Source organism: Sturnira hondurensis, unplaced genomic scaffold (assembly GCF_014824575.4).
Source record: "Sturnira hondurensis isolate 20B ecotype Veracruz unplaced genomic scaffold, ASM1482457v3 Scaffold0006437, whole genome shotgun sequence".
In the NCBI taxonomy this organism is placed as follows: domain Eukaryota; kingdom Metazoa; phylum Chordata; class Mammalia; order Chiroptera; family Phyllostomidae; genus Sturnira; species Sturnira hondurensis.
This window is the reverse complement of record NW_028079068.1, coordinates 10,516,031-10,532,426: the sequence shown is the minus strand read 5'-3', so window position 1 is coordinate 10,532,426 and position 16,396 is coordinate 10,516,031. Positions and strand designations below refer to the sequence as shown.

General features: G+C 46.2%; 1 protein-coding gene across 1 annotated transcript; it reads left to right on the top strand.

Annotated features, from left to right (window-relative positions):
- Positions 1–1,331: 1,331 nt before the first annotated feature.
- GARIN1A (golgi associated RAB2 interactor 1A) lies at positions 1,332–14,743 on the top strand. Its single transcript, XM_037049297.1, is given in 5 exon segments — positions 1,332–1,572; positions 2,144–2,328; positions 3,351–3,600; positions 8,551–8,669; positions 14,338–14,743. Coding segments are annotated over 5 exon segments (993 nt in total). The 5' UTR covers positions 1,332–1,419; the 3' UTR covers positions 14,624–14,743.
- Positions 14,744–16,396: the final 1,653 nt, after the last annotated feature.

Here is a 16,396-nt window from a genome sequence, read left to right as displayed (position 1 = left end):
CTGGAGGTTCCTAAGCCTCTTCTCATTTTTTTGAATTCTTGTTTCTTCATTCTTTTCTGGTTGGATGTTTCGTTCTTCCTTCTGGTCCACTCCATTGATTTGAGTCCCACTTTCCTTTCCATCACTATTGGTTTCCTGTGCATCTCCCTTCATTTCAATTAGTTTAGCCTTCATATGTTCCTCTAATTTGTGACTAAAATCAATCAGTTCTGTGAGCATCCTGATGACCAGTGTTTTGAACTGTGCATCTGAGAGGTTCGCTGTTTCTCTGTCACTTAGAGTTATGGGCTCTGGGGCTTTGAGTTCTTCTTGAGCCATATTTTGGACTGTTTGTGCCTGTTATGTATGAGGAGCGGAGCCCTAGGTGTTCACCAGGGCAGGGTAACTCAGTCGCTGGGTTGTGACGCTGTATGTGGGGGAGGGGTCACAGGGGAGCAATGGTGGTCCTCTCTGTTGCCTCCCACCACCAGGGCCAAGAGGTCCGTCCCACTGCAAGCGAATGTGCAACTGTGTTCAGACTGCTGCATTGCACCCTCACTGGGTCCGCCGCTGGGGCCTGCACAGTTTCTCACTGTTCACCGCTCACTCCTTCGCTGGTTTACCTGCATGCGAATGTGTGACTGCAGTCAACCTGTCCAGCACCCCCACTGGGGCCACACTGCTACCCCGGCTGCCTGCGCGCCTGGGTCAGGGGATCCTTCCTGCCCGATCCTGCTCTGCTGCTGGCTCCACCCCTCTTACCGGTCCCGGTTCGTTGTTGTCGGACTTCCATACAGTTCAGTTTTCTGTTCTTTGGCTGCGTCTTTGTTTACTAAACCTTTGTTGTCTTTAAACTTGGTTGTGGGAGAAGTCATAGTGTTTCCACCTACGCCTCCATCTTGGCGGAAGTCTCTTTTCCTTTTCCATGGATTCTTCAAATGGGACATAACAAAATACATCCATAATGAACTTTTTCACCCCTGAGGTAAGTTTTACGTAGGCACAAGACACAGTTACAGAGCAAGTCTGTGGGAGGCTTCCCTGTGAGCGGGAGGGGTGGAAGGCTGGGTTTCCTGAGAGCCTTCCTTGCTATCCTGGCATCTCCTTGGGAGAGACATTTTCCTCGTGTTTGAAAGGAAAGTGGAATAGGCTTCATTACTGCTAGTTTGTAGCAAGTAAGAGAAGGGAGAGAAAAGCCTTGCTCCTCCCTAATCCTTCCTTTCCTCTTTTTCTCCTTTCCTGTTGCTGCCATCACATTCCTGATGTCATTCCTGCCATTGTGAGCCCCGCCTGGCCTGAAAGGAGGTCAGCCTGCCGAGCAGCAGGGACGGGGAGCTGTGGAGGAAAGGGGAGGGGGCAGCGGTCCATCAGACCTTGGAGTCGGGCTGGGTCTGCACGGAGCCCCAGGGATGTTCCCCAGCCCGTTCTTCCCAAGATCCAATGAGTAAAATCAGGGGCCTCCCTCCCGAGGTCAGAGTCCAAGGCCCTGGAGTGGAACTTGGGGTGGAAGATGGCCTTCTTTGTCAACTGATTCATTCTCCAGAATTCAACTTGTTTCCCAACTCGACAGTGTTCGAGAGCAACTTTATCCAGGTACCCTTTCTTTCCCTTTCTAAAACCTGTTCCCAGGGGTTGGTCCAAAAATGCCGTGGCCTTTTAAAGCCCCAGGGAGGAGAAAGAAGCCATTCTGCCTGGAGAAACCAGAGGATTTTGGTCTCAAGTTTGCCCATTTGTGCCCAGGGCATCATGGGGTTTTTTCCTCGCTCTCCTCCCTTTCTGGAACTGTCTTCACGTAATCTCCCTTCCAACCCCTAGAAACCCGTGCTGGCCCGTACCCAAGGATGGAAGAATAAATTTTGTTCTTACCAGTGCCTCCCCTTAAAGTTAGATGATGCAAAAACAATAAAAAATAATGATAAAGTTAGATGATGCAGAGGACACAAAGAAGGGCAACATGGCGTTGCTGGTGCCAATGAGCTTGTCTGTTTGGGGAGAGCCACACAAAGGGGGATGCAGGCCACGGCCCAGCCCAGGGTGCCACACGCCAGCGAGAAGCACGGGTGCTCCGATCTCACCACTGGGCTGAAGCGCTGCTTTCTAGCACCCGTGCCTTCCCCCTCTTTCTTCTGCTTCTCTGACCCAAGAACCTGGGGCTGATTTCTAGGTCGATAAGCCTGGGAACTGGATGAATGTCTATGAAGGGTCGACCCCCGTGATCCTTGGGGTAACCTCCACTGTGCCCTCCTTGCCACTCCCCAACATCCTGCTGATGGCCAACATCACCTGGCCCCAGGGTCAGCGTTCCACCTGGGGCACACCTGACCAAGCTCCAGTCATCAACCTCAGCAGGTAAAGAAAGGCCTCAGGGAAGGGCCAGGCTGTGTGGTTCTGCTGCTGGACTTCAGATGGAGAGAAAGGACAATGTGGCTTATGTACAAGCCATGCAGAACCTCGTTCATTCATTTAACAAGTATTTATTTAGTATCTGTGTATGCTAAGCACTGTGCTCAGTGCTGTGGGTGGAGTGTCAGTCTGTCTCAGCCTAGTTGTTGAGGACCTTGGGTCTTCTTTATTTTCTCAATATAGACCTGGGGGCGGAGGGGGGGGGTTTGTAAAAAAAAGGTGCAGTGTATGACAGCCAAATGGGATTATTAGGTGTTGAGATTGAGAAAATGCTGGATGTACCTTCTTACTCTTTCAGTAGAGATATCAGGTTACAGGGCGAAGGGGATCTGGAAATGGAGTCAGAAAACCTTAGTTCCAGTTCCCACTTAGACCTGAACTTGGGCAAATCCCTTAGCTTCTCTGAGCATCAGTTTCAAAATTTGTAAAATGCCCTGGCAGGTGTGGCTCAGTGGATTGAGTGCTGGCCTGTAAACCAGAGGGTCGCCAGTTCGATTCCCAGGCATGGTACATGCCTGGGTTGCAGGCCAGTTCCCAGCAGGGGGCACATGAGAGGCAACCACACATTGATGTTTTTTCCCCTCTCTTCCTCCCTTCTCCTCTCCTCTCCTTCCTCCTCTCTAAAAATAAATAAAATCTTTTAAAAAAACCCAAATCTATAAATATGGAATTAATAGTACTTATCTTTCCTTCACTGAACGGGTGTTGTGAGGATTACAAGAGATACTTTACACCAATTCCCAGCGTTTGTCATTGACGTGGGCAGATTCTTTTGTTACTAAAGCCCTGGGAAGGACAGAAGAGTCTGTCTGTGGAACCCTCCCACTCTCAGACCGTGGCCCTCTCCATATGCACCCCCAGGCAGAGGTGGCAGCCCAGGGAGGTCGAGCCACGCTCTAGGTAGGCGCCAGCATGGTGGATTCGAATCCTGGGCTCCTCGGCCATGGGAATTTCCCGATTGTGTCCAGGATTCTCCCCCTGAAGTTTGTGGAGCTACAAATCTGTGACCGGCTCCAACGCATCCTGCGCCTTAGGACAGTGACTGAGAAGATCTACTACCTGAAGCTCCACGAGAAACACCCAGAGGCTGTGTTTCGATTTTGGATCCGCTTGGTGAAAATTCTGCAGCAAGGTCTATCCATCACCACCAAAGACCCGAGGATCCAGTTCACGCACTGCCTGGTTCCCAAGATGTCCAGCAGCTCCACTGACACAACAGTAAGCGGGGCCCTCCCCCCCCCCACCCGAGATCTCTAGGGAGGGGGGGATGGGGTTGGAGGCATAGCATCCCCCTTGGGAGCACTGATGAGCGTTAAAGTCCAGCGCTGGGGGGCTGAGAAGACTTCATTTCAAAGGTCAGCAATATGTGATATGCACACACCTATGAAAGCAAATTCGTTTTTCTTAAGGAAGTGCTGTGATGCACTTAACTCACTTAAAAGTGTTCTTTTTTTTTTTCAGTGTCATGAAGGAATAATGCTCCCTGAGGAAAATCAGAAAATTACAGAAAAATCACCCCATTTTTCTTTAGCCCCAAGCCATCCCTTGGAACACTTGGCATATTTCCTTCTAGTCTTTCATTGTAAATTAATGTTTACCTAACATATTTGAGGACATTAAATACGTATACATCTTTGAATATTGCTTTTTTTCAATTTAGATAACATCATAAACATTTTTTCCATTAAAATATTTTGTATTTTTCAGTGACAGTTGACATTCCATATTACGTTAGTTTCAGGTGTACAGCACAGTGGGTGGATGTTTATATAACCTGTGAAGTGCTCCCCCAGAAAGTCTAGCACCCACCCAGCGCCACGCTGGGTTGTGATAACACTACTGACCACACCCCCGACGCTGCGCGTTCCGTCCTCTGTAACTGTCAGCTTGTACTTCTGATCCTTCCACCTTCTCACCCAGCCCCCTAAACCCCTTCCCATCTGGCAACCATCGGCTTGTTCTCTGTACCTGCCAGTTTGTTTAAAAAATATTTTAATTAATTTATTATTTTTATTATATTTCTTCCATTACCTTTTACCCCAGTTCCCCCGACAATCACCACACTGTTGTCCTTGTTCATGAGTCCTTTTATGTTTTTTCTCGAGTCCCTTCATCCCTGTATGAGTTTGTTTCTGTTTTATTTGTTTTTTAGATTCCACATATAAATGAAATCATATGGTATTTGTCCTTCTCAGTCTGGCTCTTCTCACTGACCATAGTACCCTCCAGGTCCGTCCATGTTGTAGTGAATGGCAAGATCTCATTCTTTTTTATGGCCAAGTGGTATTCCAGAAAGTATCCAGCCAGGTGATACGAAAAATAGAGACATTTATTGAAGAAGATACAAGATACCAGAAACATTATGCATAGGACAAGGATGCCTCAGTTCCCTTCAAGGTTACAACCATCTTGAGGAAATATGGTTCATGGGTAGTGGTTTGAATCAAGTCATTAGCAACTGCAGCACAATGTTCCTTCTGCTCTGGTAGCAGAAGTCTTGGAACGAATTTTGCCGTGACACGTTCCTGTCAAGATCCTGAGTCAAAATGTTGGACACAGTAGTTTTGGGAACCCCCAGATCAGCTCTACTTCTCACCCTGTCGGTTACCAATCTTTGTTGATTGCAGCCCGTACACGTTCAACATTCTCAGGAGCTCTGCTTGTTGCAGGCCTTCCAGAATGTGGATCACTTTCAACAGATGCTTGACACACTTTTAAAGATGTGTGCCACACTTTTTTTTGTGCCACACTCTTTGTATCATCCCTGAAAGCTTTCCGAATCATTTGAATAGGTCCCATGGAGGAATGTTCAAGCTTAGTGCAAAATTTGTTGAACATTCATTGCTCTACTTGGTCATTTTGAATGCGACGGCTACACAGTACGCATGCTCACTCAACAGTGTCTACTGCCCCCACTGACTAGTCCAGTGAAGTCATCATTGTTCACGCATGTGCATTCCAGTCCACTCTCCTTGGCTGCCAGATTACATCAATGTCACATAAACCATTCTCCTTATATTAACAAGGGCTGGACTTTTTCTGAACAGACCTCGTACATGTACTGCATGTCCTTTACCCAGTCATCCATCTATGGACACTTAGCTTGTTTCTAGATCTTGGCTTTTGCGTATGAAATATCCTTCTTTGTCATTTGTTACAGTTTTTGTTTTAAACTCTATTTTGTCTGGTGTGCATATTGCTACCACAGCTTTTTTGGTTTTCTTGTTCATGAGACACCTTTTTCCACCTCTTCGTTGCCAGTCTGTGTGTCTTGCGGTCTGAAGACGGTCTCATGTGGGCAGCTTGCGTGCTGGTCTTGCTCTCCTCTCCACTCAGCCACTTCACGTCTTCTGATTGGAGGGTTTGCTTTAAGCTAATTGTTGATAGGTATGTAGTTATTGCCATTATTGCCATTTTATTATTCATGTATTTTATCTCTTTTTCTGCTTAAAGAAGTCCCTTTAGCATTTCTGTAATACCAGTTTGGTGGTGATAAATGCCTTTAGCTTTTTATTGTTTGGGATCCATTTCTTTTAAAAGGTCTTCATACATGTCATTTTGATAATTTCATGCTCTTCTGATGTATGAATGAATTAAAATTTACTTTATGTCCCTAAAGTCAGGTATTTAAAGTTGTTTCTAACTTTTCGTCATTGTATATGATGCTAAAATGAGCATTTATAGGTAATGTCCACAGTTTTGACTGTTTCTCAGAGTAGATTTTTAGTAGAATTCAAAGGGTGTGAACATTTTTAAGGTTTTTAATACATATGGCCAGATTATTTCTAGAAAGTTCATGCTAAATTATACTCTTTCCAATAATGCCTGTATCACTGCATTCTTATCACAATTGAGAATGATAGATGTACATTTTTTCTAATAACTATAGGTAAACAGAAGTGGCAGGTCTGATTTTCAGTGAGTTTAAACAGTTATCTTTCTTTTCTTTACCCACTATTTAGTTTGTTCTTTGGCCATTTTCCTTTTGGCAGCCTTGTATTTTTCTAAATCTGTTTGTCAAAGAAAGCTTTTCACACATCAGAATTTTTAAGGGAATCATAGTATATTCACATATTAAAATATAAAATTATATTTGCACAAAATTTGCTATGATATGAAAATATGTTCATTAAATGAAGAAGGTTGATTTCAAAACACTGGGTTTTTTTGGTTTGTTTTCATTGTTTATTCTATCATAGTTGTGCCGATTTTTTTCCCTTTTCCCCCCTCCACCCAGCCCACCCATCTTTCCCAGTCCATTGTGCGTGTCCATGAGTCATTCACACATGCTCTTTGACCAGTCCCTTCCCCTCCCTCCCACCATTGCCCCCTCCCTCCTCCCCTCCTACAGCTCTCAGCCTGTTCCATGTTTCCATGTCTCTGGTTCTGTTTTTCTCATTAGTTTATTTTGTTCATTAGCTTCCAGTTATAAATGAGGCCATATGCTATTTATCTTTCATTGACTGGCTTATTTCACTTAGCATAACAGTCTCCAGTTCCATCCATGCTGTCGCAAAAGGTAGGAATTGCTTCTTTCTGCTGCAAAGTATTTCATTGTGTGAATGTACCAGAGTTTTTTAATCCACTCATCTACTGATGGGCACTTGGGCTGTTTCCAGCATTTGGTTATTGTAATAGCTCTGCTATGAACACAGGAGTGCAAAAGTTCTTTTGAATTGGCGTTTCAGGATTCTTAGGGTATATTTCTAGCAGTGGAATCACTGGATCATAAGGCAGTTCCACTTTTACTTTTTTGAGGACATTCCATACCGCCCCAGTCTGCATCCCCACCAATGGTGTGGTGGGGTTCCCTGTTCTCCACATCCTCACCAGCACTAGTTTGTTGATTTGTTAGTGATGGCCATTCTGACAGGTGTGACGGGGTATCTCATCATGGTTTTAATCTGCATCTCTCAGATGGCTAGTGATGCTGAGCATCCTTTCATATGTCTATGGGCCATCTGTACGTCCTCCTTGAAGAAGTGTCTGTTCAGGTCCTTTGCCCATTTTTTATTTTATTTATTTATTTATTTTTTAATATTTTTATTGTATTTATCTTTAGAGAGGAAGGGAAGGAGAGAGGAAGAGAAACATCAATGTATGGTTGCTTCTCGTGCATCCCCTGCAGGGAACTGACTCCTGCTGGAAACTGGCCTGCAACCCAAGCATGTGCCCTGACTGGGAATCGAACCGCGATTATCTGGTTCGCAGGCCCGCGCTCAATCCACTGAGCTACACCAGCCAGGGCTTTGCCCATTTTTTAATTGGGTTGTTTGTCTTCTTGGTGTTGGGCCGTGTGAGTATTTTGGAGGTCAAATCCTTGTGCGATGTCTCATTGGCAAATATGTTTTCCCATCTAGTCGGTTCCCTTTTCATTTTGATGATGGTTTCTTTAGCTGTACAGAAACTTTTTAAAAGTTTTTAAAATAAGCAAATGTAGTCTCATTTGTTTATTGTTTTTATTTTCCTTGCCTCAGAAGATAATCAGCAAAAATATTGCTATGTGGGATGTCTGAAATTTTCCTGCCTGTGTTTTTCTCTAGGACTTTTATGGTGTCATGACTTACATTTAAGTCCTTTATCCATTTTGAGTTTATCCTGGTGTATGGTGTAAGTTGGCGGTCTGGTATACATCAAGAATTTTAATCACAAGTGTTTGTAATTTTCATCACAAATTTTTGCCATATTCCCCCCGAGGATTTGCTTTTCCCTTTTAGTTTATTTAAGGCTTTATTTCCCCCTGGCCACACAGGAGGCTTTGGCAGGATCTGCTTAGGGCAGAGGCACAGGAAGCGGAAGCTGGACAGATTGGGTTGCCTAGAACCTCAGGGTCCAGACTCTCCAGCACCGTCCTCCTTTTGTTTCACGTGTGTGCTCTACATCCCCATCGCCGGTTTCCAAAGGCAGCTTTTATAGTTCCTGCTGCTCCGGTTCTCAGCATTCAGATCTGTGCTCTGGGCAGAGTAGCCACAGCAGCCCATCAGAGAGAGGAGGTGGTCCTCCCTGAGGCCTTGGTTTTTTCTGATGTTTCTGGGGGTTGATTTAAGGAACAGGTTCCCAGGACTAGGCTGAAAGACTCAAGTAAGTTCCTTCATGGTTCTGGCCAGAGGAGGCCAAGAACTATCAGGGAGCAGACGCGGTCATCTGACTATGCATTTCTCCATCCAGCCTGTAAGCAGCCTCCCGCCATCCTCCCAGCCCAGCGAAAACTCCATGCTGTTGGAAGCTGAGTGAACCAGCGGCAGTTTCTCACGTTTCCCAGGAAGGTCTCAGCTCACAGCAGACAGGTGAGTCCTTGGCGCAGTGCAGAGCGCGCGTGAGGTGAGTGATACCTTCTCCCAAGTGGTCTCAGTTTTTTTTTTAAATTCTATGGTTCTGTATATGACTTTCCTCTCAATGTTATTGGTTAAGTCTGTCCTTGAAAACAGTCTGTGGTTGATTAAACTGAATATCCTAGGCAAACCCCAGTGTTTTTAATTTATTTTAAAAATTTTAATAGTTTATTTTTTATTGTATTTTTCCATTACCATTTATCCCCCTTATACCCTTTTCCACCTCCACCCACCACCCTCCCTGCCTCCCCTCCCTGTCATCGCCACACTGAGCCCAGTGTTTTCACGTGGAAGGGGCTCAGCAGAAGGGATGGGGTTAAGCTAATAAAGCAGGTTTGTGGAGCTAGATGCTGACTACCTCCATTCCCAACTCACAAGGGTCCCCTGAGGAAGACAATCCTGAGTTCTCTGCCTATCTTTGCCTATCATCTATGTGAAACAGGAGAGACCTTATCCCAGAGGGAAGACCGCTGCTTGGCTGAGAAGTCTTCCTAATTTACTCAGTAGTCAGAGTAGAGTCTTTCTGGGATGAGTGATGGAAATCCAGAGCAAGACCATGCAGCCAGTATGTTGAACAAGTTCAACTTTTGGATATCATAAGATTTATCCTATCAATAAATGCAAATTTATTTTTGTCTTCCTTTATAATTTTTTCAGTGAGAGAAATTTTCCTCTTTCCTCTGAATAAAACCTTGTTCCCTGAACAGGGCCCATAGCCTACGGACTCCCCCTTAAGCTATAAAAGGTCCTCGGGTCCATTTAAATAACAAACACAGCATTGGTTCTGAACTTCAAATGCCCAGTGCCCAAAGATTAGCAAAACTCTGAACACATCACATCTCCCTTCCCTCAGCCTGGTCTCCTGACTGCAGCTCTGGTGATTCTGTGAGAACTTTCTTTCATGTGGCCACCAGCCCTCTCAGGCCCTGGCTCTGCAGGGGTTCGTGGTACCCAGGCACTGGCTGTCAGAGTCCCCTCATTCCTTAAGGGACCCCTCTTGGGTAGGGTCTACAATGGCTCCACCCTGGTTTTCTGTCTCTCTCTCTCTCTGGAGCTGTGTCTGGTCCTCAGGTAATATCCTCCCAGAATTTGGTCATTGGAGAGGAGCACTATGCCTCTAGGACGCAGAAGCAACTTCACATCACCACCAAAGAAACCAATTCTCCCATCTCTCCTGTCCTCCGTGTTTCCTGGGCAGGAATTTTACCCCCACCTACTGGGTCTCTCAGCGCCCAGGGGCCACAGCCAAAACTCTCTGGGTGGTCCCAGGAAGCCCCTGTCTTTCAGCTTGAGGGGAAGGAGGCAGCATCTCCTACAAAGGACTCTCCATACATCCTCTCTCCCAGTGCTTTCTGTCCCACTCAGGGTCCAGGGGTGGTCCTGCTGACCCACTTCTCCCAGGGCACAGGCTGCCTTTACATGTACTTACCAGATCTTTTTCTTTTTTCTAACTTGAAGATAGTGTCTTAAATTGTAATGTAAAATTTTCTCCTTTGGGTACTCTTATTATTTGTACTTTGGATTATCTTTCTTTTTTAAGAGTTATTTATTTATTTATTTATTTATTTATTTAAAGAGAGTGAGAGAGGGAGAAAAACATCAATGCGTGGTTGTCTCCTGCACGCCCCCAACTGGGGATCTGGCTCACAACCCAGGCAGGTGCCCTGACTGGGAACTGAACCAGCAACCCCCTGGTTTGCAGGTTGGCACCCAATCCACTGAGCCACACCAGCCAGAGCTCTATGTTGGATCATCTTTGTCTAATGGGTATTCCACTTTCATTTTAAAAAGATTTTTAGAGAGAGAAAGGGGGAGAGATAGACATCGATTTGCTGTTCCACTTATTTATGCATTCATTGGGTGATTCTAGTAAATACCCTGATCAGGACTGAACCCACAAGCTTGGTGTATTGGGACAACATTCTAACCAACTGAACTACCTGGCCAGGGTCTTTTTTATTCTTTAAACTTTCCTTCTTTTATCATTCTACTTCTCATAAAGTATTATGTGCTTTGCCTGTTTGCTCTCTCATGTTCTTTCTGGTTAGGCTTTGTTTTGGAAATAATGATTGTTTCTTTTAAAAATGTTTGACTGTTTTCTCAGTTGTATCACTGCATGTATAAATATTTAAAGTTGTGACTTATTTTGTTCTTTCATGTATTCTATCATTTTCTTAATTTCTTTTAGCTTATTTTGAAATGCCTTTTGCATTTTGGCATTTGCTTCACGGCACTTTTTAGTGTGCGATAAAACGCTTCATATCTTTTCTTGTATAATTTTGTGTGGGTTTTGATCATGAACCTTTTCTGATGCAGTTTATTTTTATGTGAAATGTTTTTTCTCAGCCTTTGGGAACAACAGATGGGTCAGTGTAGCTTTCTGGTTTGGGCTCTAGGGCTCTCTCCTGTTGTTTTTGTGAAGTGTTAATGACCTTCTGGGACTGCATTCCTCTCTCTTATCTTTAGCTGACCTTGCTCTTTCCTTTGCCTCTGCTGTTTGGATTCCATTTTCAGGGGTCCTTCCCTGCTGTGCGGGCGTGTCCTGCAAGGAAGTGTGTCCTGATGGTTTTGAGAGTTCACAAGGCACATCCTGCTCCCGCCCCTTCAGATTTGACCTTTACACGCACTTCCAGTTTCCTTCCTCTTGGACTGGCCTGCTGCCCTTTTCGCCGAGGATCTGGGGAAGATTCAGGAACATCGGATGCCCTGTTGCCTCTCTCTGCTTCCTCTCACACAGATACCGATGCCATATGGGTCTTGCAGCTGTCCATAGCTGTCATTTTTTTAAAGATGTTTTCCTTTTTAAAAAAAATATCCTCACCTGAGGATATTTTTATTGATTTGAGGATATTTGTATTGATTTTAGAGAGAGAAGAAGTGGGAGAGAGAGAGAGAAACGTCAGTGTGAAAGAGGAACATCAATTGGCTGCCTCTGGAACATGTCCTGATGGGGGATCGAACCCGCAGCTTCGGTAGGCACCCTGACCGGGGATCAAACTCACAACCCTTAGTCAGTGCACAGGACGATGCTGCAGCCAACTGAGCCACCTGGCCAGGGCTGTACCTGTCATTTTTTATCGCAAGCCCATTGTCTCAAATAGGCCTTTATCTGTGGGACTGATGTGGACCTAAACTGGGGGTGGGGGGAGACCCCAAGAAACCATTGTGATTTTTCTTCTGTGGAACACTTCAAAGATATTACCAACTCGAGAGAAATTTTTTGTATTAGCTTCTCAGTTCAGGAGTTCTTGGGCCATGTGTCAGACCACAGACCACATGAGGGCAGACCCGTAGGCCAGAATTTTCAGAAGAGGCTTCCCTCTCGACACAGAATCCTGGTTGATACAGTAGATACACTTGTGGCACTGGATGCCTGTCTTTCTAGTGTACCCTTTTGCCAAGAATGTGCTTTGAAAGTCCTGGATTTATGCAAATACCTCGGTAAACTCCCCACGGGGCAAGAGCCCAGGATTTAATGTCCTGTGTCACGAAGCCCCGGTCAGCAAGACCGGCAAGCCCCGCAGGCAGCCCCGGCAGCAGTTCTCATGCCACTGGCTTTAATTTGGGGCCTCTAATTCTTCTTTGCTTTTTGTGAGTTCAACAATGCATTTAAAAGTACGTGAACTATATTTTATCTAAATTCCTAAGTGTTTTGTGGCAAAGAGTGGTTCTTTTTAGTTTATTCAAACACATTGCCAGTCTCTAGCTAAATAACTCAAAAATTATACTTAAAACTCATTGCAAAAAGTGAAAGAAAAGAGAAAAAAAACAAACAAAACCTCATTGCATTAATTTTCAAATACAGTGAGAGGGATTTTTATTTTCTTTTTGGTGCTTTTAAAATAGTTTTTAATTTTTTTTTAGATCTTATTTATTTATCTTTAGAGGGGAAGGGAAGGAGAGAAGGAGAGAAATATCAATGTATGGCTGCCTCTCGTGAGTCCCCTGCTGGGAACTGGCCTGCAACCCAGGCATATGCCCTGACTGGGAATCAAACCACGATCATGTGGTTCGCAGGCCCGCGCTCAATCCACTGAGCTACACCAGCCAGGGCTAATAGTTTTTAATTTAGAAGAAGTATGTATTTTCCTTGGGATCAAAACTTTAAAAAAATTAGCCATGCTGTGTGTTTTCTAGACACACTGAGTTGCAGTTTTAAGTTGTTACTGTTTTAGAGAACTCTGAAGGTTTTCTTTGTGCTCATGCTGACTCCAGGCGGATTACAGTGGGCATCAGGCAGATCCCAGTGGGTTCGCATTTTGCCTTTGAGCTGTAACACATTAGATTCTCAACGCATAAAAGCAGCAGTTAAGGTTTGGAGGGGTGTCTGTTCCACTTCAGCAGAGCAGGCCTTAGCTCCAGCCTCCCTCCTGCTTGGCTTTCTCCACTCAGTTTGTAATAGATCCCCTAGTTTCTATTGCCCTGGGTTCTAATGCCCACTGCCGAGAATAACCGTGACTCCCAATGCCAGAGTCTTATGAGAAGGAAAGGAACTATTTATTCAAAAGTTATACAGGTTTAGAACAATGGTGGAATTCTGCCATTGAATCCCATGCCTGTTAGAAACAGAGAAATATCCACACACACAGTCTGGCCTCCCCTTGCCAAAACAGGCCAGTCAGAGGTACCATCTCTCAGGAAAAGAAACAGAAGTCTGTAGCTTAGCTGGGCAGATTCCTATCTGTGTCCTGGCTTCCTCCAATCGTCTGTGCTCGCTTCACTGGACTCCTGCTTTCAGTCCCAAACTGCTTCTTCATGGTGGGCTGGGGAATCCTTCTGCATCCTTTCCAATCGCATGGCCAAGACCTCGCATTGCTGCTACAGGGTCAAGAGGCTTCTCCTTCCCACTCGTATGGTCAAGAGAGCAGGGGGCCCAGAGCCTCTAGTGGCTCTCCTACTCTCCATCCCACATGGGCCAGAGCTCTAGCGTGGCGAAGGAGAGCTTGGTGCACAGGGGGCACGGTGGGGGGGGGGGGTGCTGGAGAGAGTGCGAGAGAGCGCATGAGCTCCCTCTTTGTGCTCAAACAGCATGGATAAGCCCCAGCATGGCTGCCAGCTCCTGGGTTTAAATCCCAGCACGGATCTTCCTCCGTGACTCCACTTCCAACTCCTCCCACACTGGGTTACGTCTGCCAGCACTCTGGCTTCTTCTGCCTTTCTCAGCTGCCATTGGTAGTCCTGGCTAGTGTGGTCCCTTGATGTAGGAGTCACCTCCAAGCTGCTCATGCAGCTTATGCAGGTGCAGGAAGCCCCTCCGGCTACATTGCGTCACACGTGACAGGTTAGAGTCCCGCCCATCTCCCTGGCACTGAGCAGGCACAGCTTTTAACTCTACTAAAGCACTGGCCCAGTTGTTCAGATATGCAGAGTAACCCTCCATGGCCCCCTCCACTTCCCCCATCCCTCAAGTGATAGCTATGGGGGTTTTCTCCATTTGGGGGGACCTCTAGCTGAGCACCCCATTACAAATTCGTTCTTAGAATCATACCATACAGATGTATTGTCACTGCCAATCATTTCCACATTCACACCTGTGTTCAAGGCACTCATGCTGGAAAAGACATAATTAAAAAGCAGTTTTAAATTAAATTTTTAACAATGTTTTCTTCTATTGTTTCCAGTGACCCCCAAATTCCTGGGTTCCAACAGAAACAGACACTGAGACTGATATCAGTGATTCCAACAGCTACCACACGACACCCTCGCCAGTGGCATCTCTAGTCAGTTTGAATATGCCCATGGGGACCTCCTTGAGCCACAGCCTCAGGGAGCCAGAGAAGCCGGATGACCACTTCCCACCAATTCCTGCAGCCAGTCCCCCTCGGAGAGAACTTGCCGGGACGCTGACACCTCGCCACACGGGGCGCTCTTCCTGGCTTTCGGCAGTGCACTGGCTACACCGCCGGTAATGCCGGTTTCTCACTGTGGGCAGAATGACCAAGGGAGGAGGAAGATGATGTTTAAAACAAGGTGCTTCTGTTCCTCCACCAATAAACCTCCAAGTGAGTCCCTGACTGTTGTAGGGTATGCTGTGGGGATGAGGGGGGATGAGGGGGGACGGGCACACAGCTCTGGGGTGGGGAAGGACTAGTAAGGAGCAGGAGCTCACTCCTCGGGGAAAGAAGTGGGAAAAACTTCCTTCTGCTCAGTTAAAATCCCCAAAGCAGCCAAGCAAAGCTAAGAAAGTCAGTCCAGAGGGGAAAGGGCCTGGTGAGAAAGCCAGCTTCCTCTTTCACAGGGAGAGGAGAAAACAGGCAGGGCTGCTCAAAGTCCAGTGTGAGAACAGTCCTCACAATGATGGTGCCAACTGGGAAACGCCTTTGTGTTGCCTCACCTCAAGCAAGAAGTTGAGTTTTTACCACCCCTCTGTAAAGTTATGAAGGCCTGCCCCAGGCCATGCAGGATTTGGTTGCTGATGAAGACATGGTTTCTGGAAAGGAAGATGGTGACCACCCACCACTGGGAGTCTTTATTTATATGACTCTTCTCACCTAGGACTTAATGAAAGCAAACTGGAAGACGCCATGTCAATGTGTTAGGAATAGGGCAGGGGCTTTGGCCAACCTCTGGACAAGTGGGGAATATTTACCTGGAAAACACTACCTTAGCATTGAGTAAGCATGTGTCAAGTCCCTGCTGGGTGCTAGACACTGTGCCCGGTGCCGGGGGTGGGGGGGGGGTGGTTAGAGAGAACAAGACAGAGGAACGAGTTTCCTGCCTTCAGGAAGGGTATGGGAGAGAAAACAAGCTCTATTTTGCAGACACGGAAGGCCATTAAGGTCGACACGATGTTTGAGGCACTTGGTCTGCAAATCCAGGCTGGCGGACTTGCTGTCCTATGGTTCCCACTGCAGGAAAGAGCGATGGAGGGAGGAGGAACACGACTGCCCTCCCCCTGTGCATCGCTGAGTGGTAGCTCCTGTCTAGACTGGGCCAGAAAAAACAGCTGAGCTGAGAGGATGCTTGGGATTTGTGGGTTTCTTTCTGCCTCTAATAAAAATAAAAACAAAACAAGTTTCCTTCTGGCAAGTTATAGTCAAGTAAGCTGAGCATAGTTGGTGCTGTTAAGAGACATTTAGAAAATGAACTTAGAAGAGGCGAATGGTTTCCGGGTGGGTTTGGCCAGTGAGAGGTACAGATACGAGGTCAGAGGGAGAGAGGAAAATGGGATCCAGACAATTATCCCCTCTCTCCTAGTCTCAAAAGGCTGGCTGTGGCCCTAAACAGAGGAAACTGCTCCTCTCAAGGTGGCTTCTTCTAGTCACCTCTCTCCTGGTTCCACTAACCATCCCCTCCTGTTACCCTTCATGTCCATTCATTGTATGGACTTAGCTAACTGGCTGCTCCTTCCTAAATTAAAAAAAAAAAGATTTTATGTATTTATTTTTAGAGAGAGGGGAAGGGAAGGAGAAAGAGAGGGAGAGAAACATCAATGTGTGGTTGCCTCTCACACACTCCCAACCAGGGACCCAGCCTGCAACCCAGGCATGTGTCTTGACTGGGAATCAAACCAGTGACCCTTCGGTGCTCAGGACGGCACTCCATCCACTGAGCCACGGCAGCTAGGGCTCCTTCCTGAATTTTGAGCAGAGATGTCACTCATCCCCAGGAAGATGGGACAGTGGGGGCAGCACCCTGACCAGGTGGCCCTGGCTGTGTGCCAGTTGCTGGGTTTCCATCCA